Source organism: Athene noctua, chromosome 18 (genome assembly GCF_965140245.1).
Source record: "Athene noctua chromosome 18, bAthNoc1.hap1.1, whole genome shotgun sequence".
NCBI classification, from domain to species: Eukaryota; Metazoa; Chordata; class Aves; order Strigiformes; family Strigidae; genus Athene; species Athene noctua.
In genome coordinates, this window is record NC_134054.1 from 13690744 (window position 1) to 13715500 (window position 24757).

The 24757-nt window shown below is 70.2% G+C and overlaps 1 protein-coding gene across 7 annotated transcripts; it reads left to right on the forward strand.

The window, feature by feature from the left end:
- Positions 1–1675: 1675 nt before the first annotated feature.
- On the forward strand, positions 1676–24503 carry AATK (apoptosis associated tyrosine kinase). Of its 7 annotated transcripts, XR_012634735.1 has the most exons (17): positions 1676–1812; positions 11952–12085; positions 13241–13382; positions 14231–14310; positions 14434–14552; positions 14995–15082; positions 15222–15355; positions 16085–16169; positions 16791–16912; positions 17101–17250; positions 17362–20500; positions 20581–20752; positions 20842–21069; positions 21163–22414; positions 23873–24006; positions 24251–24288; positions 24415–24503. XR_012634735.1 is itself a non-coding variant. In XM_074921745.1 (14 exons), the coding sequence occupies exons 1-14, from the start codon at positions 1731–1733 to the stop codon at positions 21189–21191; spliced, it is 4704 nt and encodes a 1567-aa protein (XP_074777846.1). In that variant the 5' UTR covers positions 1676–1730; the 3' UTR covers positions 21192–22891. The 7 variants fall into 7 exon arrangements, 3 of the variants coding, with proteins under 3 accessions (XP_074777846.1, XP_074777848.1, XP_074777847.1); XR_012634733.1 differs by lacking the exon at positions 24415–24503 and having other exon boundaries at positions 24251–24360; XR_012634734.1 differs by lacking the exons at positions 23873–24006; positions 24415–24503 and having other exon boundaries at positions 24251–24325.
- The last annotated feature ends 254 nt before the right edge of the window (positions 24504–24757 follow it).

Below are 24757 nucleotides of genomic sequence, written 5' to 3' on the forward strand. Positions count from 1 at the left end.
GGCGAGAGGAGGGGGGCGGGGGGCACAGAGTGGGCCCAGGGGTTTGGGGGACCCCGACACGCCTCAACCCGGCTCCTGGCCGGGGCTGAGCTGCCCTGTCGCCCCCCGACACGACAGCCGGGTCATTTGACCCCCTCCCGCTCGCTGAAGCCGCCGCTGCCCCGCGGCGGGAAGGCCTCGAGTTCCTCCTCCTGTCGGGACCAGCTGCGCGTGCTCGAGGAGCCGAGGGCAACCGGGATGGGCGGGTGGGTGCCCAGGCTGGGCTGGTGGGTGCCAGCGAGGGCCCTGCGCCCCCCCCCACCGCCGTGACCCAGCCGCACGAGGAGCGGGGCTGACCCGGCCAACCGGCACCTGGCCACCCGCTCCCCGCAGCGGGCCCGCTTGCCACCACAGCTCCGAGAGAGCCCAAACCTCCCCCCGGGGTGCTGTGCTGGGTTTGCTTGGCTGTTTTGAGGTGCAGGAAAGTGTGTGGGGGAGCTTGGGGGGGCTCGTGGGGACGTGGCCCTTTGCACGGCCAGGAGGGACCTGGGGAAGGGCGGGGGGGATGCCCGCGGGGCTGCACCCCCGGCTGGCGGGCCCCGAAACCAAGCGATGGGGGGTCAGCGGTCCCCTGCGGGGCGGAGGTGCGGCGGAACGTGGGGGCTCGGGGGGAGGCGAGCGGCCTCCGGTGCCGGGAGCGTGTTTGTTCCCGCAGCAGCCTGTGATTTTTCCAGGCCTGTCTCTATTTGTGGTGACGTGACATGTGCGGCGCGGCGTTCTCTTGCGAGCTTGAAGTCGCGTAAAAATTTAATCGTGTACGCAAAATCTGGCTTTAGGTATTAAAACCAACTGGGGGGGGGGGGGGGGAACAAACGTGAGCCCCCCCGCGGAGAGCTGAGCTGGGGGCTGATGGCCTGCATGGGGACGGGACGGGATTGTCCCACCATGATCCCGAAGGAAAGGCCCACTTGGGGTGGGGGGGCTCGGAGACGGGGGGGCTCGGTGACCGGCTGCACCCGCGGCTTCGCCAGGGTGGGGGGGAGCTGGTTGGGAGCTGCTCGGGGCCATGGGTAAAGCCAGAGGGGGGTCAGGGCCGTTTGGGTTTTAGGGTGGGGGTCCCACAAGCATCGAGCGTGCGAGGACGAGCTGGGAGCCCCCCCCAACCCGATGGAGGCGCTGCTGGAGGGAGTTTGCTCCCCCCATGCCAGGCTGGGTTTGAGGGGCTGCAGAGATTTGGGGTGCGGGGTGGGGGTGCCCAGCCGGGGGGCAGGGTGGGAGCGTGGGGTGCGTGTGTGGGGCTGGGGGGGGATGGCGAGGGGACGGCTGGGGGGGGGCAGAGCCGCTCATCCTGTCCCCGGTCCTGGGGAACCGGCGGGGTCAGCGCCGGAATAGCGGCGGGAGGGGGGGCGGCTGCCTCTCGGGGGCAGGGGAGGGGGGCTCGATCCTCCTCCCGGGGCGGGGGGTCCCGGTCCCGGTTGGGGGGTGTTGGGGGGGGTGTCCCGGCCGGACGGCGGCGGCGGCGCATCCCGGGGGAGCGGCGGGTCCCGGTGCGGGCCCGGGGCTGCGGCTCCGGCACCTGCCGCCCCCGCCCGCCGGAGCCCCGCTCCTCGGCGGCGGCGCGGCCCCTCCCCGGGGCTCGGGGCGCGGGGCCGCGGCGGCCGCCATGGAGGAGGAGCCGCCGCCGCCGCCGCCGCCGCCGTGCCCAGCGCGGGGCCAGCGGCAGCCGGCGGCCGGGAGGCTCCCGCCGCGCCATGGGCCGCCTCGCCGCCGCCGCTGCCATGTCGGCCGCTTTCCTCAGCCCCAGCCTCGCCTTCAGCTCCCACTTCGACCCCGGTGAGTGCCGCAGCCCCGCTCCCCCCCCCCCGCCTTCCCCCCGCCACCCCGAACCCACCCCGGTGCCCTCGGGGGTGTCCCCCCCGTCCTTCCCCCCGCGGCTCTCCCCGCTCGCCTCCGCTTCGCCGCTGCACGGTTGAGCGAAGCCTCCCCTCGCCCTCATCCCCGTGAAATGTCACGTTACGGGATTCCCGGTCCCGGCAGCCGGGCTGGACCCGCCGCCTTCGCCCGCCTCGGTGGGGCCGGGGGGGACCGTTGCCGCAACCGGGCGGCGTTTTGTTCCCGGGGCTGGAGCGGGCGGAGGAATCCCGGGGGCTCTGGAGGCGTCTGGGGGCTCGGAAATAGGATGATAACAACAGGAGCGATGGTGATGGGGAGCGGGAGGAAGATGGTGCCAGGGGCTGAGCCTGCGACGCCTGCCTGACCACCGGCCAGGGGCTAGCGGTGGCCCTCCGGGCTGGGCGCGGAGCGGGGGCCGGGTGTTTTGGGGCGCAGGCGGTTATGTGGGGCGCAGGCGGTTATGTAAGGCGCCGTGTTACGGCCTCGGCCGCGTCGCAGCTGCAGGAAGATGCTGCAGCCGCGGGAGCGGAGCAGGGGCTGGCTTTTGTGTGCGCGCGTTTCGGGGCTGCCGCAGCAGCAGCCTCCCCCTCTTCTCCCTCTGCTTTTCCCTCCTCGGCGGCCAAACGCCGGCAGCCGCCGCGTGTCCCTCCCGCTGGCGGGGATCACCCCCGCGCCGGGCACCGGGAGCCCCCCGGGTGCGGGACCGGCGGCGGTGGCAGCCCCCGGGCAGGCGCGGGGAGGGCCGGCGGGGCTGGCGCTGGGCTCAGCACCGGCCCTTTGTTTATCAAACCGGGGAAAACGCGGGTCAGGGTCCGGCTCCCGGGCCGTTCCCACACCTCTCCCGCCGCGCTGCCGGTGCCGGGCTCCCGCAGCCCTCCCCGCGCCGCCCCCCGGCCCTGCCTCTGGCCGCTGCCGACGCTCCGAAGCCGTGGAGGGATTTAATCGTGAACCACGCCGGGACTCACCAAACCGCGGCCCCGTTGCCGGAGACTTTGTCCCCAGCCTGCTCGGCACTGATTCCTGTTCAGGAGGAAACCTCTTTATTCGCATCTAAAACGCGGCGGCGCTGGGCACGGAGCCCTGTTTACCGTCCTCGGCCTCCGGCGTGATTCTGCTCTGGGTTTTTGTCAGGCGCCCCATTTGCCGCTCTAATCCCGTCAACCTGGGGATTTGCAGGGCATGTTTGATTTAAAAATCCTCCTGCAAGAAGGTTTCCATCGCTGCCCGTCGCCGCGATGCCGCGTGCCCGGGCCCAGGGCTCGGCCGCCGCCGTTCGGCTGCCACCCACGGTTACTGGCAGGGACAGGAGTTAAAGGGGGGGGACAAACCGTGTTCTCTATTTCACGGCTTTGTTGGTTTTATCCGTTTGGCAGCACCTCCTGCCTGCGCCGTGCCAGCCCGAGGGGTTTGCTCGTGCCAGCCTGGAAGCGCTTTGCAGGGCACGGGGGTACCACGGCGCCGTGGCCGGGCCAGGCCCTGGGGTTCTGGCTCTGCCGAGGGGAGCAGAGACGCTCCCGGCCCCGTGTCCCCACGTTCCCTGGAGACAGGGACGGTGGGAAGCTGCAGAGCCGAGGCCGGGCACGGTGACAGTGGTGTCACCTGGGCATGGGGGTGCTGAGGGGATGTGCCAGCCCCCGGGCTCAGCTCGGCTGTCGAACGTGCCCGTGCCATGTGCCTGCTGCCCGTCCCGGTCTGCCCAGCTCGGGGGCTGCGTTTGCTGCGGGGGGCTCCGGGGAGGGATCCCAGCCCGGTGGCCTCGTGGTTCTCGTCTTGTTTCGCCCATCCACGGGCCAGACCCCGAGATGCTCCCGCGTGGTGCACGGAGCAGCGGAGCCGCCGGCGGAGCACCGGCTGCCCCACCCCTGCCCCGAGCCCTCCCGTGGGATTCGGGTGCCCGTTCCCTGCCCTGGAAAGCGCCGTGACCAGCCGCAGCCCGGCCGAGAGCGGATGCTGCTTGGAGGGCAGCGGGCAGAGGCGTCACCTGCCCCCTGTCACCCGGGTGGGCAGCGCTTGGCTTTGGGGTCCCCGGCACCCCGTCCTCTCGCAGTGAGGCCGATGGCAGCTGCTTGGGGACACGGGAACATCTCTGCTGGGGGAAGGGGCTGCTGCCCTCCTCGCCCTGCTGCCTGCCCTCCCCACGCCCAGCCCTCACTTCCCCGTCTCAGACCCAGGAGTGTGTTTTGAAATGGTGAGAAACATCCTCTCTCCCCCACCTATTTCTTCTTCCCCTTTTATTTCCTCCCTGGCCCTTCTCCCCCTCCCGTGGTGGGTGATGAGGCGTCGCTGGCTGCCGGTGGCTGCGGTGTCACCGCTCCCCGCTCTGGCTGTGGGACCCCACGGTTTGGGGGGGTCGTGTGCTGGGGCAGCGCGTCCGCGCTGGGGTCAGCCAGAGCTCAAGGTGCTGGCTGGGGATGGGGGTCAAGGCCGAGGGAGGGCGGGGGGTCCCCCCAGCCCTGTTTCCAGTCCCAGCTGGCACATGCTGCCGTCCTCTGCCCCAACCCACGCGGCAGCAACAGCTCAGCGAGCGCCGGTGCTCCGCGTCCGGCGTCCCCGGCCACTCTTGGCACGAGGATGGGAGAGGACTTAGGGACCATGGTGACAAACGGGCCGTAGCACCCAGATGGACCAAGGGCTGGGCACCCCCTGTGCTCCCGCCCTGGTGATGCCGGGGGGGGCGGTGCTGCTGAGGCTGGATGCCAAGGGGGGGTTTGGGGCAGGGAGGTGGCAGCTCCTGGGGTGGGAAATGAAGGTGGTGGCGGCCGGTAGCCGTAACGCCCAGCATGGCTGGGGTGGCACCGCGGCCACCGTCCCCTCTCGCCACATGTTTCCAGCGAGGGGACGGTGCGCAGGGCCCGTCCGTCTGTCCGGGCCGGCGGGCAGCAGGAGCCGGACACGCAGGCGGGGGTGAGTCGCGGTGCCTGCGGGGATGCCGGGGATGGGCAGCGCTGGGACGGCGTGTGGCGAGTGCCCGGCACAGCCTGGGCTGCCTGGGAGGTGGCGTTGGCACAGCACTGGCGGGCAGCTGGGCTCGGCGCAGGGACGGCTCCGGGCAGCTCCCCTGGGGGGCTGCTTCACCCCCCGCTTCTCCCCTCCCTCCGCGTGCGGCTCCCTCCCCGCTCCCCCGCCCCGCGCACACGGGCGATTGCGTTCTGGATGGCGATACGGATCCCTGTCAAAGCCAATTAGGAGAAATTAATACGCCGGGGTTGAAAGGGCTCCACGCTCCCGGGGCGGGGAGCGGGCTGTGACTCACGGGCTCCCTGCCTGCCGCTCCCGGCTCTCCGTGGGACACCGGGTGCCAGAGCAGCCCGCGGGCTCGTGGGGCAGAACCAAGGTGGTGCCTGGCTCGGGGCTGCGGCGGGGGCTGCGCTGTGCCGCATCCTTCCCGCTCACACGAGGGGTCTGTATTGAGCAGGAGGGGGGGTCCTGTGTTTAGCCAGGGCCTGGCTGCCTGCAGAGTGGGCGACTCGTGCTTCCCAGGTTTTGGCTCGTTCCTGTGATGCCGCCTCGCCATCCTGCTGATTCCCTGGGCTGGAAAATCCCCGCCAGGTCAAATCAACGGGGCTGTTGGGCCACTCTTGTCCCACGGCTGAGCCCGTCCCCGCTCCGTGCCGCACGGACTTGGCTGCCTGGGATGGAGGGGGGGGGTCCCGGCCGTGCCCTGCAGCTGCTGCTCGTCTCCGGCTGCTCCTGCCCCCGTGAACGCCCCAGCACGGGGCTTTGCTCATCGGGGTGGGCCGAGCCGGAGGGACCCTGCGGGGTCACGGTGCGGGGCACCGGGCTGGGGTAGCCGGCACCTTGCCGGGGCCACCGTGGGGAGGGCTGGAGGGTGACAGTGCTGGCGCTGCGAGGAGCCGAGCTGTGCTGACTCAGCGTGCCCGCTGGCAGGAAAATAAATCTCCTCTGGGCATTAATCCCCCTGACAGCCCGGGGAAGCGTTGGCGGAGCGTGCGGCGCGGCCGTCGTAGGGCAATTACTGACATAATATCGTTTGCCATCGGCTGAGCTCCGAGAGCTGCTCCGGCCTGGGCTAACGGGGGGCAGCGGGGTCAGGGAACATCCCGGCTTGCACCGGAGCTGGCGCGGGGCTCCTGGCGGTGCTCGGCGCTGGCCGAGGGACGGAGAGGACGCGGGGCTGGCGGTGTGGGAGGGCTCCGCACCGGAGGAAGGGGCAGCAGGTCCAGGATTTCCTGCGGAGCCACCATCCCCCAGCGCGGGATGAAGGCAGCGAGCGTCGGGGGGGTCCCGCTTCCCGTCCCGTCCCCTCTGCCAGCCGCGGCCGGCATCCTCCTCCGCAGCCTGGTGCCAGCAGCCGTGTTAAAGCGGTTTGTTTTAATTACTGGAGCAAAGGAAAATTCCAGAGTGGGCAAACGCAGTAAATGGAGCAACGCTGCCCGCCCGGCCGGGCAGGGCCCGGCTCTCCCGTGGGCAGGGGCGCTCCCAGGCTCCCGTCCCGGCGCTGCCGGGTCACCGCCTCGGCCTCTGCAGCCCTCCGTCTTTCCGAAATACCTGTGAGGTTTTGTGCTTCTCCTGGCGCTCGCCCGCTCCGCAGGCTGCGGTGGCTGCGCCCAGGCGGGTGTTGGGGAGCCGGGCTGGGACCTGCTCTGGCTTTGGGTCATCCCCGCCGCCATCGCAACACCAAAGCAGGTTTTTTTTAGGGCTCCCCAGTCTGCATGTGCCCATGCACGTGGGTGACGGGTGATTTGGGTGCCATGGGGCTGGCCGAGAGCTGGCGTGGCACAGAGGAGTGCCAGCTGCCTTGGTGCTGAGCATCCCTCTGGTTCGTGCCCCGAGTATCCTCGATGCCGCACCCCGCTCCCTGCCAGGGCCACGGTGGGGACACCCCGGCGGCTGCCTGGGAGCGGGGGGGTCTCCCCAGCACCCCCCTGGCAGGGCCACGCAGGGCCCTCGGCTCATGCTGCTGCCTGGGGCTGGGACCGGCCACTGCGGCTCAGGGCAGCTCCGGCCACCTCCCGCCCTGCTGGCGCAGCCGCGGAGGGTCGTGTGGCCGGTGACCCCCAGGGTCCCCTCCGCACCCCTCGCCCAACCCGCCCGGGCGGTGTTTGGGGGCGCAGGGCTGCGCCGTGCCCTTGGGTGCTGCCGGGAGCGTGATGGTCCTCGTGGCACCGGCACCGCGTGGCTCTGAGCTGTGGAGCAGGCGGGAGGGGAGCCCCCGCAGAGCCCCCGGCCTCGCCGCCGCAGCACCTCGAGGCTCGGCGGCAGGGAGAGGTGCCCCACGGCGGGGGCCTGTGCCCAGAGCATCCCCCTGCCCGCTCGCCCCTCGGCCACCTCCGGCGCGGGGCCCTGCTCCTCCGCCGCTTCGCTTTGGAGCCAAAGCTCGTTTCGTAACGCCGCCGAGCATTTCTGATAAAAATAGGCTGCCCCGCTCCGCGCTGCCTCTCTCCCGCTGTTACGTAAACGCTGTTCTGCCGCTTGGCGAGAGCCGCGTCTCGGCCGGTGCCACACGCTGCCGGCGGCGGGACCGTGGTGCCACGCTCGTGGGCAGCCCCGGCCACCGGCTCCGCTCCCGGCACCAAGGGCCAAGGTCACTGCCCACCCCTCAGGTTTGCCGTGGTGCAGCTGTGACATCCCTGCCGGCACGGGAGGCTTCGCCCTCCCCGGTTCACATCTAAACCACTAAACGAGAGAATTTGGTTTGAATAATCCACCGAATCTTGCTTTGTGTGCGTTTCTATGTATTACTATTTTCTCGGAAAATGGAGAAAGTGGATCGCGGTTGGGCTGTGCCGGCTGGAAACCCAGCTCTGCGGCAGGGCAGGCTTTGATGGAGGAACTGGATTTTTTGTTTCTAATCAGGCTGACACGCTTGGTGTACGCACAACAATGATGCGGCTTGGCCTGTACTTATTACAGTCCTAATTTTTATTTCATCACGTTAGAAAATGATGGATGATCTTTTTTTATTTTCCATCTAATTATTTTTTTACTGCTAATTCATCCCGAGATGATAAAACCAGAATTAAGAGGCAAGAATCAATCCTTTTAAAATACTTCTGCGTTGGTTAAATAAGCCCACATTAAAAGATACATAAGGAGGACAGATTAACAAGGCGTGCCTTGCATTTAAAATTAACCAGTCTATTAATCACCGGAGAGGTTGCCCGAATGGCTCTGGCTCTTTCTGGTGGGAGAAGGTCTCCAGGGCTGGGGCGGGGGGTACAGGGTGCTGTTTCCTTGCGCCCCAGTTTCGGCCAGTCGCTGTGAGGGGCTGGGGGGCTCCCGCGGCGGCTCGGTGGAGGGTGCTGCGGGTACCGGCCCCGGGCCGAGCTCCTGGGGGGCACTGGTGGGCAGTGCCAGCCCCGACCCCGCTTCCGCCTGCTGCTGTGGAGGGGGGGGATCCAGCCTCAGGGGTGCAGCAGCTGGGGCCACGCCGCTTCTCCCCCTGCCACCCAGTTTCCCGGTGCCTCAGTTTCCCTCGGGAGGCGCCGAGGGACGGCGAGGAGCAGCGGGGCGTTTGTGTGCTAAATGGCAGCGGATGGTTTCTTGCCGCCTGGCTGCATGTGGGTGAGCAGAGCGCTCGTCCTCTGGGGTGTAAAATTGCTTTCCTGGACGCTGCCCATGACCCGGGGATTAACGCGCTCCCGGGGCTGGGGCTGTGCCGGGAGCGCTGCCGGGGCAGGGGAGAGCACGGCTGGCGGTGCCAGTGGGTCCCTTGTGTTCGGATCTTGCCCGAATCCTGCCCTGCTCCTGCCCTGCTCCTGCCCTGCTCCTGCCCTGCTCCTGCCCTGCTCCTGCCTCTCCCAGCTGGGTGCCCGCCTCAGGGTGCTGCAGCCCAGCCCAGGAGGCTGCACCCTGGGGTGCAGGACCCGGCAGGTTCTTGGGGTGGCGGGGGGGGTGGGAAGGGGCAGCCCACGCTCCCGAGGAGATTCCTGGGCAGCCCCGTGAGCCCTCGCCGGGGAAACTGAGGCACGGGGCTGCGGCTTGCGCCAGGTGCTGCAGCGAGAGGCCGGGCGGCAGCGGGGGGGTCGCGACGGTGCCCCGCAGCTTTCACCCCTGGAGCTGCCGCCCGCGCCTGGGCGGGCAGGAGCCGGGTGCTGCCTTCGCCCCGGGCTGGCAGCCCCGAGCTGTCGCCGGGCTCCGCGGGAGCCCCCGGCTCGTCCCTTCCGCACACGTCAGCCGTGGCTCGCCGCGCCGGGCTCCGCGCCCCGCCGGGCAGCTGGAGCGGCGGCCGCGGCATCGCCCCGGCTCGCCCGGCGGCCCCGCCGAACGTGAGTCAGCAAAGGCACCGGGCAGGGCCCGGCGCCGCGCTCGGCACGGGCACCGGCGTCGTGCTGCAGGGCCGGGACCCCGCGCCCGGGCGGCCCCCCCCGATTTTTTTCGGCCCTGAAGCGGGGGGCTGCGACCCAACAGGCTGGGGGGTGCAAGCGGGGCTGGGCCGGCTGCGGGGTGCGCGGCAGCAGCGCCGGGGGGTGGGAGGGCAGAGTGTACCCCTCTGCGCCCCCCTGCACCCCCCTGCATCCCTCTGCACCCCACTGTACCCGCTGCACCCCGCTGCGCCACACTGCGCCCCTCTGCACCCCCCTGCATCCCTCTGCACCCCACTGTACCCCATGCACCCCGCTGCGCCCCACTGCACCCCGCCGCAGCCGGCATCCCCCGGTCCCGCTCCGTTGCGGTTCTGCTGTCACCAAACCCTCCCCCGCCTGCCCCCACCCCGCAGGGCTGGACGGGGTGAGGGGTCTCTGTGGCTTGTAGCCAGGTGCCCGTGCATGCCGGCCCCGCCGCCGGGTGGGTCGCTGGCCCCCTGGGTGCTGGGGGGCTGCCTGGGTGATGCAGCAGTTCCTGCTGGCCAGGCTGGAGCATGCACCGAGCTGGCCGTTCTCAGCCTGACCCCCGTGGCGAGGCCGGCTCTGCGGGGGCAGTTTGGGGGCTGCAGAAGGGACCCCCGGGCAGGTTTGTGGCGGTGCCAGGCAGGGCTGTGTTGGGGTCCCGGCTCCCCGCTGTGTGACCCCCACACCTACCCCAGCCTGGCGCCTGTGCCGGTGCCGTGTGTGGGGCTCAGCCATGGGGATGCAGCCACCCCCCGGCCCCACCGGCGCTGCTGCCGTGCTGCTGCACCCCCCTGCACCCCAGCTCGGCTCGGGCCGGCTCTGAGCACCCCGACCTTGACCCAGAGGCCGTCGCGGCGGGCGGGCATCTGAGCAGGCTGCCAAGGGCTGGTGCCAGGTGCCGAGGAGGACACGATGCCAGTGCCGGGGGACCACGCTCCTCCGGGGAGAGCGGGGAGCAGAGCCGCGGGGCGAGGGGCAGGATGTGGGGGGGCCGCTGGCTTCTCTTGAGCGCCCTGGGTGGGGTCCTTCACACCGCAGGCGGCCGGGCCTGGTCCGGCCATCCCGGTGCTGCAGCAGCCGGCGCCGGTTTTGCATTTGACCTGGTTTTGGGAGCGTTTGGCCTCTGAACCGGGGGCGCGTTGCCCATCGGTGACGGGGAAGGGCAGCGCTCGCTTGCCCGGGACGGTGGCAGTGGGTCGCGGTGGTGACCCTGCCCAGGCTGGGGGTGGCTGGTCACGGCTCGCCCATTGTACAGTGGGGAAACTGAGGCAGGGCCATCCGGACCTCAGCGGCCGGTTGGTTTGGGCAGAGGTTGGTTTGCGAAGCTGCAGTTCCCGAGCCGGGGCCGGGGGCGGCCCAGCCGCTGGTCCCCGCTGGAAAGGCTCCTGCCGCCGCGCTCTGCTCCCCGTCGGCGTTCAAAAGGCTCTTTTCAGTGAGTCATTTTCTCTCTTGCTGTCCCACTATCCAGGGAAAATGGTGACATTCGCGGTACAAAGTGTGTTCACCATGGAAACCAGCGGAAAGGAGGGGGAACGCCGCCCCCCCCCCTTGCTCCTCCCAGGTTCGGCTTTGCATCCACCAGCCGTAGAAGATGGCTCTCGAGCTCCTTCGCAAGCGCCCGCAGAGTTTGCCGCGGCCTGGGCTGTGCCGGAGCACGCGGGGCCGGTGCGTCCGCTTGCCGCCGTGCCAGGAGCCGGGGCGGCCCGTGCCCACACCCCGCGGTGCCTGGGGGCAGCGGGGTGGTGGGACTTTCCCCCCCCCGGGCCCCTCCGAGCCCTCCGGGACTCGTGCCGGAGCGGGGGGAAACCGGCAGCGTGGCCTCGAGCCTCAGCACGGTCACGGCACCGGGGCGAGGCGTCGTGGTTCACGGAGGGATGGTGGCGCCGGGGGGAGGTTTGGGCCTGGGGGTTACGGCTGAGCGCCCGTCCCAGCCCCCACGGGGAGGGCGCCGCGGGGGGCACCGCGGGGCTGCGTGTGGGTCCCCGGCGAGGCCGGCGCCGCTGGCAGTGCCACGGCCCTTCCGGCTTCCTCCCACCACAATGGCGCCGGTTGTTCGGGCAGGACCGGGGCAGAATAGTAATGTGGCAGCTGCAGGCGGCGGCGGGGGCCTGGCGGGGGCCGCGGCTGCCACCGTCCTCCCGGCCACCCCGAGGGGACACGAGCGGGGTGGCGGGTGCCACGTTTGGGCTGTGCCGGTGCCTGGTGGGGGTGGCAGCGTGGCCATGGCTGGGCCTTTGGGCCGCGGGGCTCGGGGGCAGGAGCTGCGGGTGCCCGGCGGTGGGGCGGAGGCAGCGCTGTCGGTGGCGGCGGGAGTGGGGCCGGGGGTCTCTGGCAGACCCTTCCCCTGGGGGGGTCCCGTCTGCGCGACGGGGCAGGACCCGGCACCGGGGAGCGCCTGCGGCCGTTGCCGTACCCGCCGGGGGGCAAAGCCTGAGGGGGGACTCGGCTGGGTGGGGGTGCTGGGGACCCCCGAGCTGGCGCAGCCCCCCCTCCGCGGGGTGTCACTGTCACCCTGTGGCTGCGGGGATTGTGCCCCCGTCCCCCCGCTGTGCAGGCTCCGTCCTGCCTCGGCTCTGGGGGTCCCTCCTGAGCTCCCCCCTCATCGTGGCCGCGAGCTGAGCCGCCAAAGGGGGGGGTACGGTGGTGCCGGGACCCCCCACCCCAACGAGTGCTCCCACCCCGTGAGCCCCGATGTGTCCCCGCATCCTGTGACCCCCCCCGCAGCCCGGCACAGCCTCATCCCTCCCTTGTCCCCCCCCGTGCCCTGAGCCCCCCCTGTCCCCGCAGACGGCACCCCCCTTAGCGAGCTCTCCTGGTCCTCCTCGCTGGCCGTGGTGGCCGTTTCCTTCTCGGGGCTCTTCACCTTCATCTTCCTCATGTTGGCCTGCCTGTGCTGCAAGAAGGGGGACATCGGCTTCAAGGTGAGCTGGGGGCAGGGGGACGCGGGGGGGGCGGGGGGCTCCCCCAAACCCGCCTGCCCTGGGACTGGAGGAGGTGGGGGGGGGGCTTCCCCCCGGCGAAGGACAGAGGTGCCCGGAGGATCCCGGCGCCAGCCCCAGCGCCGGTGCAGGATGTGTCCCGGCTCAGGATAGCGTTGCTATCCCCCCCCCCACTCCCGGGGGCTGCCAGAGCTCAGCATCCTTGTGGGCCCGATCCTGGCCCAGCCACGATCCCCATTCTGCACAGAGCCTGGATGCTGCGGGGCTCAGCATCACTGGGGGTCATATCCTGACCCATCCAGGCTCCCCGCCCTGCAGAGCGTGGTCACTGCGGGGCTCAGCATCACACGTTCTGACCCATCCGGGCTCCTGGCTCTACAGCGCGTGGATGCTGCAGGGCTCAGCATCTCTGCGGGCCGTATCCTGACCCATCCGGGCTCCCCGCTCCGTGCGGGGCCAGGCCACGCCATGGTTAAGGGCCGCAGCGGTCCCACCCGCACGCCCCCGGGGGTGGGAGGCACCCTGACCTCACAGGCACAGAATGTGCCGAGAAACGGTTTTTCCCTAATTGCTGGGATTTTTGTGGAGGCTTGTGGCGCCCGCAGCGGGAGGGGGTCAGGCAAGGGGGGGGACATGCTGGGCCGTTGTATAACCATCCCACACCGGCCTCAGCACCTCGCCACGCCGCAGGGGAACAATGACCCCCCTGGTGCCCCCGCAGGGGTTATATAGGGGCGCTCGGCCGGGCCGGCCGCTGCCCGTGTCCGGCGGGTCGCGGCGCATGGCGGGGTTGGCAGCGCCATGAGGCCGCGCCGGGCCGCAGCAGGGCGAGATGCTCACCATCGCCTACCTGCTCGCCCAGGCGGCTTTCAGGAGCCGGAGGCTGGCCGGGGGGCGCAGCCAGGTAATGGGATGGGGCGGTGGGCAGGGGGGGCCTGCCCCAGGGCCATCCCCATGGAAGGGTGGGGGGTGCCAGGGGGCTGTGTGATTTCGGGGTCCCCATTCCCCGGGGGAGGTGCGATGTGTGGGTGATCCCGTCGAGGTGCAGGGGTGCTGGCAGCGGGGAACCCACAGGGTCAGTTGTCTCTGCTCTGTGTGTGCCCCCCACCCCACCCCACCGTGTGCCCCCCGGCCCAGGAGTTTGAGAACGCCGAGGGGGACGACTACGTGACGGAGCTCTCGGCCCAGGGCTCGCCTGCGCCCCAGCATGGCCCCGAGGTCTACGTCCTGCCCCTCACCAAGGTCTCCCTGCCCATGGCCAAGCAGCCGGGGCGCTCAGGTAAGCTGGGTGGGGGGGGGAGATGGTCCCTGGGGGACCCCCCACCGTGCGCCATGGGTGGGGGTCCCGCATCACCGGGCTGTGGGGATGGTGGGTCCCCCTTGCTGAGGAGCCAGGGCAATGGCAGGAGCCGCTCGTGGGCAGGGGACAGGCAGTGTGGTCTTTGAAGAGGGGGGGCTGCCACTGTCTCTCTGTGCAGGGGTCCCGGTGGCCTGTCCCCAGCCCCAGGCATGGCACCGGCCCGGGGCAGCAGCGTGCACCCCCCTGGGGTGGGACGGGACACAGGGACCCCGAACTGTGACACCCGCCAGCCCCGGTCCTGCGTAAACAAGCCCATGAGTGGGAGAGGAATGTGGGGGGGTGCCCGGCCACAGCCCCCTCCCACCCAGCGTCGCTCCCCGGCCCGGAGAATGGCAGCAGTGGGGGGGGGGGCCGGCGCGGTGCGAGGCGGCGCGGTGCAGCCCAACAATGGCCCCATTGCTGCCACCCTTGGCATGGGTGCCCGAGGGGCAGGACCTGCGCCGGGGTGGGGAGCGGGGGGGCCGAGAAGGGGCTAAATGCCAGAGCCCCTGCAGGGCTCGGCTTTGAGGGCCCTGGGGAGGAGAAGGGGCGGGGAGCCAGCTCCCTGGGGCCAGCGGCACCCCGCCTCGGTGGATGCCTGCGGGAGGATGCCCGGACGGGAGGATGCCCTGGCTACAGGGTGCCTGGGGATGGCCACTGTGGGGGCTGCTCCAGAGCCCCCCCGGGGTAGTGGGTGGCACGGTGGGGACACCAGAGCTCGGCCGGGAGCGTGGGGTGACGCGGGGGGGCAGGCGGGCGTGCGGGCAGCTGGATGTGCTCTGTTACAGTGCAGCTCCTCAAATCGGCGGACCTGGGGCGGCAGAGCCTGCTCTACCTGAAGGAGATCGGGCACGGCTGGTTCGGCAAGGTGAGGGGCAGGGGGCCCCCCCACCCTGGGACACCCCGCTGGGGCGCTGGCTGCGGGGCCTGGGCTCTGCGGGATGGGGCGTGGGGTGAGGACGGAGGGGACGAGCCTGTCCCTTCGCCCCAGGTGTTCCTGGGGGAGGTGAACTCGGGCATCAGCAGCACCCAGGTGGTGGTGAAGGAGCTGAAGGCCAGCGCCAGCGTGCAGGACCAGATGCAGTTCCTGGAGGAAGCGCAGCCCTACAGGTAACGTCCCCGGGCGGCTCCGCGGTGCCGCTGGCAGCGGGGATGCCGGTGGACGCTGCCTGGGCCCTTCCGTGCCACGGTTGGCTGCCGGTTGCCCCGTGGAGGTGCCCGGCCGAGCTCTGCGGGCAGCACAGCTCCGTCCTGGCCCCATCACCCGGGAGCCGGTGGCTGCGGCGCGGGGGCACCAGGCTGCGGCGAGGTCACGGGGACAGAGCGAGGCCGAAGCTGGGGCGGGGGGGACACGCAGAGCCGCTCCCTGCCCCAGCAGAGCTGAACAAATGTCCCTTTGTGGCGCGTCTCGGGGCGCTGGGACGTGCTGGTACCCGCTCCCGGCAGCCCCCGCGCCGGCCCCCGGCGCAGCAGAGGAGGGAGGGAGAGACGGTTCCCAGGGTGGGGTGGGGGGGGCTGACGTGCCCCCCCCGGCCTTGCTCTGCCCGCACAGGGCCCTCCAGCACACCAACCTGCTGCAGTGCCTGGCCCAGTGTGCCGAGGTCACCCCGTACCTGCTGGTGATGGAGTTCTGCCCGCTGGTGAGTCCCCCACATCCCCCGCACCCTCTCCTGCTCCCCAGGGTGCTGCCGTGGGGGTGGGACATGGCTGACCCCCCCCTCACCGTCCCCCCCGGCGAGCCGAGCACCCAGGAGGGTGACGGTGGCACTGCCCTCGCAGGGTGACCTGAAGGGGTACCTGCGGAGCTGCCGGGGGGCCGAGGCCATGGCCCCGGACCCGCTGACGCTGCAGAGGATGGCGTGTGAGGTGGCCTGCGGCGTCCTGCACCTCCACAGGAACAACTACATCCACAGGTAGGCTGGCCTGGCACCCTGAGGGGGGGGGAGTCGGGGGGGTCCTGGATGCGTGGGGTCCCCCAGGACACCGGCGTTCCCGCCCCACTGCTGCTCCTCCTGCCCAACAATATCCTGGTGCTGAGTGAGTTGCAGATGGAGACTCCAGCATCAGTGATTTTGTTGAGGAGGGGGTGCACTGCCGTCGGGGGCCACCAGATCTGCCCCACCCGAGCCAGGCTCTGCGGGTGGGTGCCCAGCGCTGCGGCTGGGGGGACGCAGGGTCCCCGGCTGCTCTGGAGAGGGATTTTCCAACGGGCCTCGGTGGGCCGTGCTGCGCCGGGGCAGGGGGGGGTCTCGCCTGTGCCCCATCTGTGTGACCCCTCCAGGGCCAGAGCAGCCACCCGGGAGCCCGGCCCTGTGCCAGGGCTCACGTTGCCCGGGGCCACCCGCTTTCTGCTTGGCTCAGCGTGATGGACGACGGACGGACGGACGGACTGGGGCGCAGCTGGAGCTGCGCAGACATTCCTGCTGTGCATTTGGTGGCTGCTTATCGGCACGCCCAGGGTTCGGCGGGGAGACCGCCGGGCCCCCGCCGCTGCGCAGCCGTCCCGCTCCCGCTGCCAGCCCACGGCGCTGCCCGGGCCGGGGTGGGGGGGTTCCCTGAGCACAGACCCTCGGCCCCCCAGGCGGTGGGTGCCCCCCCTGCCCGCCGTGGCAGCGGTGACAGCCCCGGGGTTTGCTTGGCAGCGACCTGGCCCTGCGGAACTGCCTGCTCACCGCCGACCTGACCGTCAAGATCGGAGACTACGGGCTCTCGCACTGCAAGTACAAAGTAAGGCTGGTTTGGGGGCAGGGGGGGGGGGGCTGCGTGCCGGGACCCCGCGACACGCACACACACTGCACCCCCTCTCCATGCTCGCACCCCACCCAGGGGCTTTGCTGGGGCAGTGAAGGGGGGGGGCTGTCCCACGGACCACCCTGCGAGGGACTCTCTGTACCCCAGGACCAGGCTGCCCCCCAGGTTTGTCCCCCCCTCGGCCTGGCAGCTCCCCTTGAGCACAGAGAGGGGTTTTCCCCCGTCCCTGAGCGCTGTGCGATGCAGCCAGGGCTCCCCGCTACTGGCCTGGACGTGCCCCTGTGCCAGGGCCGGGTCCTGCAGGCAGCGGCCAGCACATCACCCCGGGGTGCTGCCTGCCCCTCCTGCCCGCGGCTGGGGAGCGGAGCGGGCTCAGGAGGGGGAGGTGGGGGGGAAGGATGGGGGGCAGAGGGAGAGGTGGGTGTTGGGGTGGAGGGAGCAGAGCACGTGCTGGGGGTGGGGATCAGGGTGCTGGGGGGCAGGTGGGGGGTGGCTGGGGGGGTGGCGGGGTCGGGGGCGGCTCTTGCCGCGGTTTGGCCGGTCCCTTACGCGTAGGTTTGACGTTCTCTTCTCGTACTGACCCTGCATACTTGGCAGGACGACTACTTCGTGACGGCCGACCAGCTGTGGGTGCCGCTGCGCTGGATCGCGCCCGAGCTCATCGACGAGGTGCACGGCAACCTGCTGATCGTGGACCAGACCAAGTCCAGCAACGTCTGGTGAGCGCGGTCTGGGGGGGGTATGGGGTGTGGGGGGGCTGCTGCCAGGCTGGCAGCCTGGTGGGGGGGGTGTCTGGCACGAGGGTGGCCTCAGTGGGACGCGTCGGGGTGGATTGGCTTTGGGGCTGCCCGCCCCGGTAGCGGGGTGGGGGTGTCCCCGTGCCCCCAGCATCCCGCCGTGCCCGCAGGTCGCTGGGCGTCACCATCTGGGAGCTGTTTGAGCTGGGCAGCCAGCCCTACGACCACTACTCCGACCGGCAAGTGCTGGCCTACGCCATCAAGGAGCAGCAGCTCAAGCTGCCCAAGCCCCAGCTGAAGCTCTCGCTGTCGGAGCGCTGGTGAGGACCCTGGGCCTCATCCTGCCCCCTCCCTCTCCCCCCACATCCCCAGGCGCCTGGGGCAGGGTGGTGGGGGGCGCCGGGGCTGACCCCCGCCCCTCGCCGCGGCAGGTACGAGGTGATGCAGTTCTGCTGGCTGCAGCCGGAGCAGCGCCCGACGGCGGAGGAGGTGCACCTCCTGCTCTCCTACCTCTGCGCCAAAGGGGCCACGGAGGCCGAGGAGGAGTTCGAGAAGCGCTGGAACTCCATGAAGCCCAACGGCAGCGCCAGTGCCAGCCACCACGGCCCCGAGCTCTCCTCCTTCCCGCTGCTGGAGCACTTCTCGGCCGACGGCTTCCCCTCGGACGGCGACGACATCCTCACCGTCATGGAGACCAGCCACGGCCTCAATTTCGAGTACAAGTGGGAGCACACCAAGACCGAGCACTTCCAGGCGCCCCTGGGGTCCCTCAGCCCCAGCAGTGCCGCCCGCTACCACGACCTCTACTACCCGGCCACGACCGCAGGGCGCCTGAGCTTGGGGGTCTCACCCTCCTGCTACGAGTGCAAGCCCCCGGGCTGCCCCGGCCTGCCGGCCCCCGGCGTGGTGCCCATCCTGGGCGCCCACAGCCCCTCGCTCGGCAGCGAGTACTACATCCGCATCGAGGGGCCCGGGGAGGGCAGCGCCGAGCTGGATTACGCCATGTGCGCCTACAGCCCCGCGGGTGAGCGGGGGTCCCCGCGCCCCCCGTCCTGCTGGAGAGCCCAGGGGGCCCGCAGCGGCAGCGCCTATGACTCCGACAGCAGTCCCACCGTCTCCCTCAGCATGGAGCCGCTGCTGGGCCACGCGCCGGCGGGCGAGGGCTCCTGGGAGTGCGCCGAGTACTATCCCTACCCCTGCCCGGGCCAGGAGCCGCGGGGCTACGAGCCGTCCCCCAGCCACGGGGCTGAGGGGTACCTGCTGGAGGACGAGCCCACCCAGCCGGGCAGCCAGGACTGGCCCGTCTCCGCCTTCCAGCCCAGCATCTTCGCCGACCCCCTCGGCGTCTCCCCGTCGGTGAGCTGCGCCTACAGCCCCCGGGGGTACGGGGAGCCGCGGGCAGCCCCCCCGGGCGGGCGGCAGAGCGGGGCCCGGCCGGACTGCGTGACGCTGGAGCTGGGTGAGGACAGCCCCCCCGGTGCCCCCCGCCCGCAGACGTTGAGCCCCCCGCCTCAGCGGCATCCCTGGGCCTCCAACAGCTCGTCCAACAACAACATCGGCAGCGGCAGCCCCGCGTCCCGCGAGCCCCCGGCCGGCGACAGCTGGTGCTACCGCCGCATGATCACCTTCCGGGGGCTGATGGCCAAGCCGCTGGGCACCGTGCCACGCGGCCAGCCCCAGCTCGGGGGGTCCCCTCCAGGCCACGACTTCCGCCGCCCGCGGCAGGATCAGCCCCCCGGCACGGCTGGCAGCTCCTCCTCCCCTTGCCGCTCGCCCTCCCCGCGACGCCAGGCCTGGCACAGCCGTGACTCATCAACCTCCGGCCGCTCGCAGGCAGCAGCGCTGGCTGGCAGCCCCGGCACGCCGTGGGGCCCCGCCACGGCCCCGCCAGCTGCAGCGGGGGCCCAGCACGATGCCCGCCCGGATGAGAGCGCGGAGGGGGGCAGCCCTCCCCGCAGCCCGCTGCCCCACGCCGCGGCGGCACCGGGGACGGGGGAGGCCGCCCCCATGGCTGGCGCCACCACCCCCAACCCCGGCCCTCCCGCCGAGCCCGGCGTAGACGGTGCCCAGCCCGCGCCCGAGGCCTCCGAGGCGCCGGCGCCCGGGGAAGCTGCCGCCGAGAGCGGCGCGAGTGCTGCCGGCGACGCAGAGCGGCCGCCGGACAAAACCTCCAGCGCCAGCTTCCCCAGCACGGAGGAGGGGAGCGACGAGGACACGGCGGAGCTGACCTCCGGTGTCTTCACCGACTTCTCCGGGGACTACATGGAGCGGGCAGAGGCGGCCCCGGCGTTCAAGTCCCTGCAGAAGCAGGTGGGGACGCCGGACTCGCTGGAGTCACTGGACATCCCCTCCACGGCCAGCTCCTGCGAGGTGTTCAGCCCCACCGCCTTCGCGCCCGCCGGCCAGCCCAAGGCCCTCGACAGCGGCTACGACACCGAGAACAACGAGTCCCCCGAGTTCGTCCTCAAAGAACCCCACGAGCCCCGAGAGCCGGAGGCCTTCAGCCAGATGGGGAAGCCCCCCCCGGGGCTGCCAGGGGGCGAGGGCGAGGGTTTGGCCCCCGAAACGCGACTCTCCACCTCCCTCGGGGCCGAGCTGCACAGCCTGGCCGAGAAGAACCCCTACCGCGACTCTGCCTACTTCTCCGACTACGACGCCGAGGCCGAGCGCGGCCCCAAGGACGAGGAGGACAGCGACGGGTCCCGGACCCCCGAGGCAGAGGAGGGGCCCCGGTCCCCTGCGCAGGACCTTGGGCGAGCCCCTGGGCTGGGAGAGGACCCACTGCACCCCCCAGGGGCGCCCGGCAGCCCCCCGGCAGCGCCTGGCGTTGCGGAGGCAGCGGAGACGCCGGTGGGGGCGGGTTTGGTGGGGGACTGGCAGGGGGCAGAGGCTGGGACCCCCCCGGCCGCCCCCATGGCGCAGGCGCCTGGCACTGAGCAGCGACCCGCTGGCACGGGGCTGGTGCTGGGCAGCTCCCCGCGCCCTGACGGCGACGTCTGTCCCCCAGGCTCTGCGTCGCCCAAGACTTTCTTCTTGACCCCGGTGCCGGCGAGCCCTGGGGAGTTGGCAGCCATCGGCACCACCCGCGTCCCCGAGGGTGTCCCTGGACTTGGGGGAGCTGCAGCTGGGGGCGAACAGACTGTGCACCCCACGCCGGGGCTTGGGGAACCGGGGCTGGGGACTGGGGTGGGCGACGCGCCGGGGGGTCCCAGCACGCTGCTACCGGGGGGCGAGTCACCCCCGGGCCTCTCCCCACTCCCGTCCGCCCGGGAGCTGCGGCCGGTCACCCCCGAGCGCCGTGAGGAGCCGGAGGAGGAGGAGGAGGACACGGAAGACAGCGACGAGTCGGACGAGGAGCTGCGCTGCTACAACATCCAGGAGCAAAGCGAGGAGAGCGAGGAGGAGCCGGCGGCCGTGCCCATCGTGGTGGCCGAGAGCCAGAGCGGCAGGAACCTGCGCAGCCTCCTCAAGATGCCCAGCCTGCTCTCCGAGGCCTTCTGCGAGGACCTGGAGCGCAAGAAGAAGGCCGTCTCCTTCTACGATGACGTTACCATCTACCTCTTCGACCAGGTGGGTGGCCACGGGGGGGGCAGAGCAGGGCGCTGGCCACGGCCCCGCGGCATTTTCGGGTGTTGTCCCCACGTGTCCAGCGAGGGTCCCTTCCCCTCCTGCAGGAAAGCCCCACGCGGGAGCTGGCTGAGCAGAGCTTCCCGGACCCTCCCCAGCCCTCGGGGCGGCCCCCCGCCACAGACAGCCCCCCCAGCCCCGCGGACAGGCTCGGCGCCTCGGACGACTCCTCGGACGGCAACGGCTCGGAAGAGAGTAAGAGGCCTGTGGCGGGGGGGGGGGGTACGGGGGGCGGCGGGGGGTGACCCTGGCGGTGGGCTCAGCCCCTTCGCTCCGTGTCACAGGCGGCGGCTTCGAGTGGGACGACGACTTCCCGCTGATGCCGGGGAAGCCGTCCCTGATGGCCTCGCTGACGGGGACGCCGGCGGAGCCTGACCCGGCCGTGCCCGCGCTGGTGCCGGCGCAGAAGCAGGTGCTGCCCATCCAGTTCTCCCGCTTCACCGTCTCGCCCGCTCCCGTCTCCCGGTTCTCCATCACCCACGTTTCTGACTCGGACATGGACTCCATAGGAGGTGAGTCTCTGCCACCGCCGCGGGGGGGGACACCCTGCCGTGCCCTGTGGCAGCCCCGGGACCCTCTCACGCCGCCTCTCCCGCTCCTTGCAGGCAGCAGCGAAGACGGCGACCGGGAATGAGCCAGCCGGGACGCCGGGCGGGCAGCGCCCCGGCACCGGGCGCTGGAGGACGGTTGGGGCCGGGCACGGGGGCCGGCCGTGGGCTCCCAGACCGCGCGCTGGACTTTTTTTTAGGCAGATTTTATCGAAAGGAGCTCGTTTGCTGCTGTGAGTGGGAGCGGGGCCGGCGCGGCCGGGGCCAGGCGGTGGGTGAGGGCCGAGCGTGCGCGTGCGTGTGCGGGTGGCTGTGTGCGTGTGCGTGTATCGAAGACACATATATATATATAGACATATATATATATATAAAAAAAAAATTATAGCATTTAAAGGGTAGTGCCCTGACCTTGCTAACATTTGCGGCGTGTCCTCCCTCTCCGCAGTGAAGTTCCCCCCTCCTTGGCTTCTTGCCCACGTGTGCTCCCCAACGTGGTGTTTGTCCCCGCACCCCTTTGCCGTCCCCGACACCCCGTGCCGTGCACTTGACTTTGCACCTCGCTGCCGGTAGCCCCACGTGCCAGCTCGGCCACCCCACAGCCGCCCCACGGTGGTCCTGAGCGAGGGGCCACCCGCCGCTGCTTGATGTCACCCCGAGCGCACCCGCTCCCTGTGCCGGGGCTGCCGCTGGCTCTTGTGCCCCCCCCACCCTGTGCCCAGGGTGGGCAGCACGGTTTGGGGGGGGGGGTTGAGGGGTGCTGGGGAGCTCCCCCCACCCCGGCCTTTGTTTTTTGGGGAGCAGTCCCAGCCTGGCAAGGGACGGCGGGACCCCTGCCCTGCTGCGGTGGGGAGCGGCATGGGGAGGGCAGGTGGGGGGGGGGGGGAGGTGTCCCAGCTGGGACCTGTGCCCCCCCCGGGACCTGTCAACCTGACTATTTTTGTATTTAAAGAAAAGGATTAAAAAAAAAAAAAAAATCAACCCAAACCCACCCTAAAAAAAAACAAAACTTGCTGTCGACTGCACCCACATTGACGCGATTTTAAGTTATTGCTGCCAAAGAGACGTAATCAGTCGGCGGGGGGCGGGGGGGGTGTCGGGGAGGGAGGGAGGGGGGACGGGGTGGGGGGGGACGGGGGCGCTCGTGGTTCTTCGTTCAGGTTCTTTTGTTTGTTTGTTTGTTTTTTAATTCATTTGAGGCTTAGGATAATTGTGCAATTCCAGCTTCCAGAAGGAAATGGAAGTAAGCGGAGCTGAGCGAAACCTTGAAATCAGGGCTGGTTCCTTTGGGGTCTATAGACCAAACCCTGAGGTGAGAAATGCCCCCCCCTCCACCCTCCCACCCCCCCCTCGTGTCCAGCAGCCCCCCTGTTGCCCCCCCCCAGCTCCCACCACCCCATACACACGGGCTGAGGCCACACGTGCTCGTGCACGGACACACGCGTCCGTGGGCCCAGGTGGGGCTGGTGCTGGGGGGGGGGGTCGGCGCGGGGGGGGGGGGTCTGTGCCACGCCGACGCACGGTGCTGCGGGACGAGCCTGGCGCGGGCGTTCCCGTCCTCGCCCACCCCCATGGTCCCCAGCTGGGGCCCTCTTGGCGCTCAAGAGGCTGTTGGAGGGGGCTGTGCCCCCCCCCCCCCCCCCAGGGGGACCCCAGCCTCAGCCCCAAACCCCAGGGCAGCTGTGCCTGCCCCCCCCAGCCGGTGGCCAAGTCACCCATTGCCATTATTTAAGTGTTTTATTTAAGCTCCAACCTGTAACACCCCCCCCCCCGCACCCCCACCCCCCCCCGCACCCCCAGCCCCAGCGCTGCTCTTCCAAGCTCTTTGCTGGATGCTTTGCAGCTGGGGGGGGGGGGGGTGGTGGGGGGGCTACCCCCTCCCCCGAGGGTGCAGCACAGGCGGGGGGGGTGTTTCTGTGCTGGGGGGGGCCTTCCTGCAGCACCCACCCTCCTGCACCCACCCCTCGCGCTCCCCAGGCACCCGGGGCGGTGGGATACTGGCCCTGGACCCCCCCCCCCAACATCTGTGCCCCCCCCTCCCCGCAGCCCGGGTTTGGTCTATGGCGCCGCAGGTCCCTGCCTCTGGAGGGCAGCATGAGGACAGAGCTGTGGCTTGGATATTTTTTTTAATAGAAAGGCTATTATTATTATTATTAATTATTATTATTATTACATTGTCTATTTTATCAATACGGGTCATAATTGCTGTATTTTTTATCAGTGCTGATTTCCATACAGCTCCCAGCATGTGTGTCAAATCTCATCGGGCCAATAATAAAGTTTTTAAAATATCTTAAGCTGTTGCCTGCCCAGATCATTGCCCGGCACGGAGGCAGGTGCCAGGCGCTGCCCGGGATGGAGACCAAGGGTGCTCCGGGCAGAAGCCTCCGGCCAAGGGAACCACGAGGGGGTGGGAGGGGTGGGGGGGGAGATTTTATTGCTCATAAATTACTTTTTCTCATTAAAAAAATTATTTCAGGTTACATCTTGCAGGTACCACCAAGCCGGAAGGTGCAACAAAGCCCGGGGTGGGAGGGGGGGTTGGTTGGAGCCTGGAGCGGCTGCCCGGGGGTCACAGGACAAGGGGGGGGGGTGCTGCAGCCCCCCGGCATGGGGCTAGAAGAGGACAGTGTTGGGCCAGTGGATGCCAGGCCTGCCCCCACCGCGGGCTGTGACCCCCCAGCCCTCTCCCACCCAGCACCCCGCGCCCCAGTGGAGCCCTTCCCTTCACCCCTGCCCTGTCTGCCCCCCCCCCATCCATCTGCTCCAGCCCCCCCGGGAGAGGAAGAAGCAGCACACGTCGACCAGAGACCCCCCCGTGCACAGCCAGAGGCCGGGGCGGGGGGGGTCGCAGGAGAAACCACTTCGGAGCTGGAAAACCCATCAGAAGGGACCCCGGGGCAGGTAGGGGGTGTCTCAGCAAAGCCCCCGCCAAGCAGGCCACGGTGTGCCAGCAATTCAAAAGTGCAAAATGACAAATACAACGGAAAAGGCAAAACCTCTGAGCGTGCTGCCCACCCCCCCCGTGCTGGCTGGGGGTGAGCAGCCCAGGAGCTGGCACCCCCCCCCCCCCCCAACCAATGAGCTTAGCAAGTGAATATATTTATATATTTATGTGTATATTTATCTCTCTCTCTCTCTCATGCAGCCCTAGTAATAGAGGAAGAGCAGACAGCCAAGCAAGAGGTCTGGATGGCAGAGCCTTCTTGAGGGGAGCACCCCTTCACCCGCCGGGCACCCCAAGGCACGCTTACACAGAGCCCTCGCCTCCAAAAGTGTGGCTTTTTTTTTTTGTTTTGTTTTTTTCTCTAGCTTATATCTTACAGCAGTACCGTCATGCCCTGCTGGACACAGAGCCCCGGTGCCGCGGGAGCTCTGGGAGCGGAGCCGTCCCTGTCCCCGCCAGCACCCCCACCTGCCAGCACCCCCCCATCCCGGCGCGGGGCGGGCGGCCACCCCTACGGCTCCCAGCACCCCCTTGGCTGTGGCGGGGGGTCCCACCTACCCTGCCTGGCCCAGGGGTCCCTCCCGGCCGGGCAGAGCTGTTTCCAGCGGAGGCCGTTCTCCCAGCCCTGGCGAGCTGCTGTTACGCCCAGAAACAAACCCGGGACGTGCTGGGAGCGCGGGGAGGGGGCAAAGGACAGGCTACATGGCA

Coding starts and splice junctions, on each gene's coding strand:
- AATK (XM_074921745.1), top strand. CDS start 1,731: ATGGGCCGCCTCGCCGCCGCCGCTGCCATGTCGGCCGCTTTCCTCAGC. Junction 14,553..14,994: donor GAGGAAGCGCAGCCCTACAG/GTAACGTCCCCG, acceptor CTGCCCGCACAG/GGCCCTCCAGCACACCAACC. Junction 16,170..16,790: donor TCTCGCACTGCAAGTACAAA/GTAAGGCTGGTT, acceptor CATACTTGGCAG/GACGACTACTTCGTGACGGC.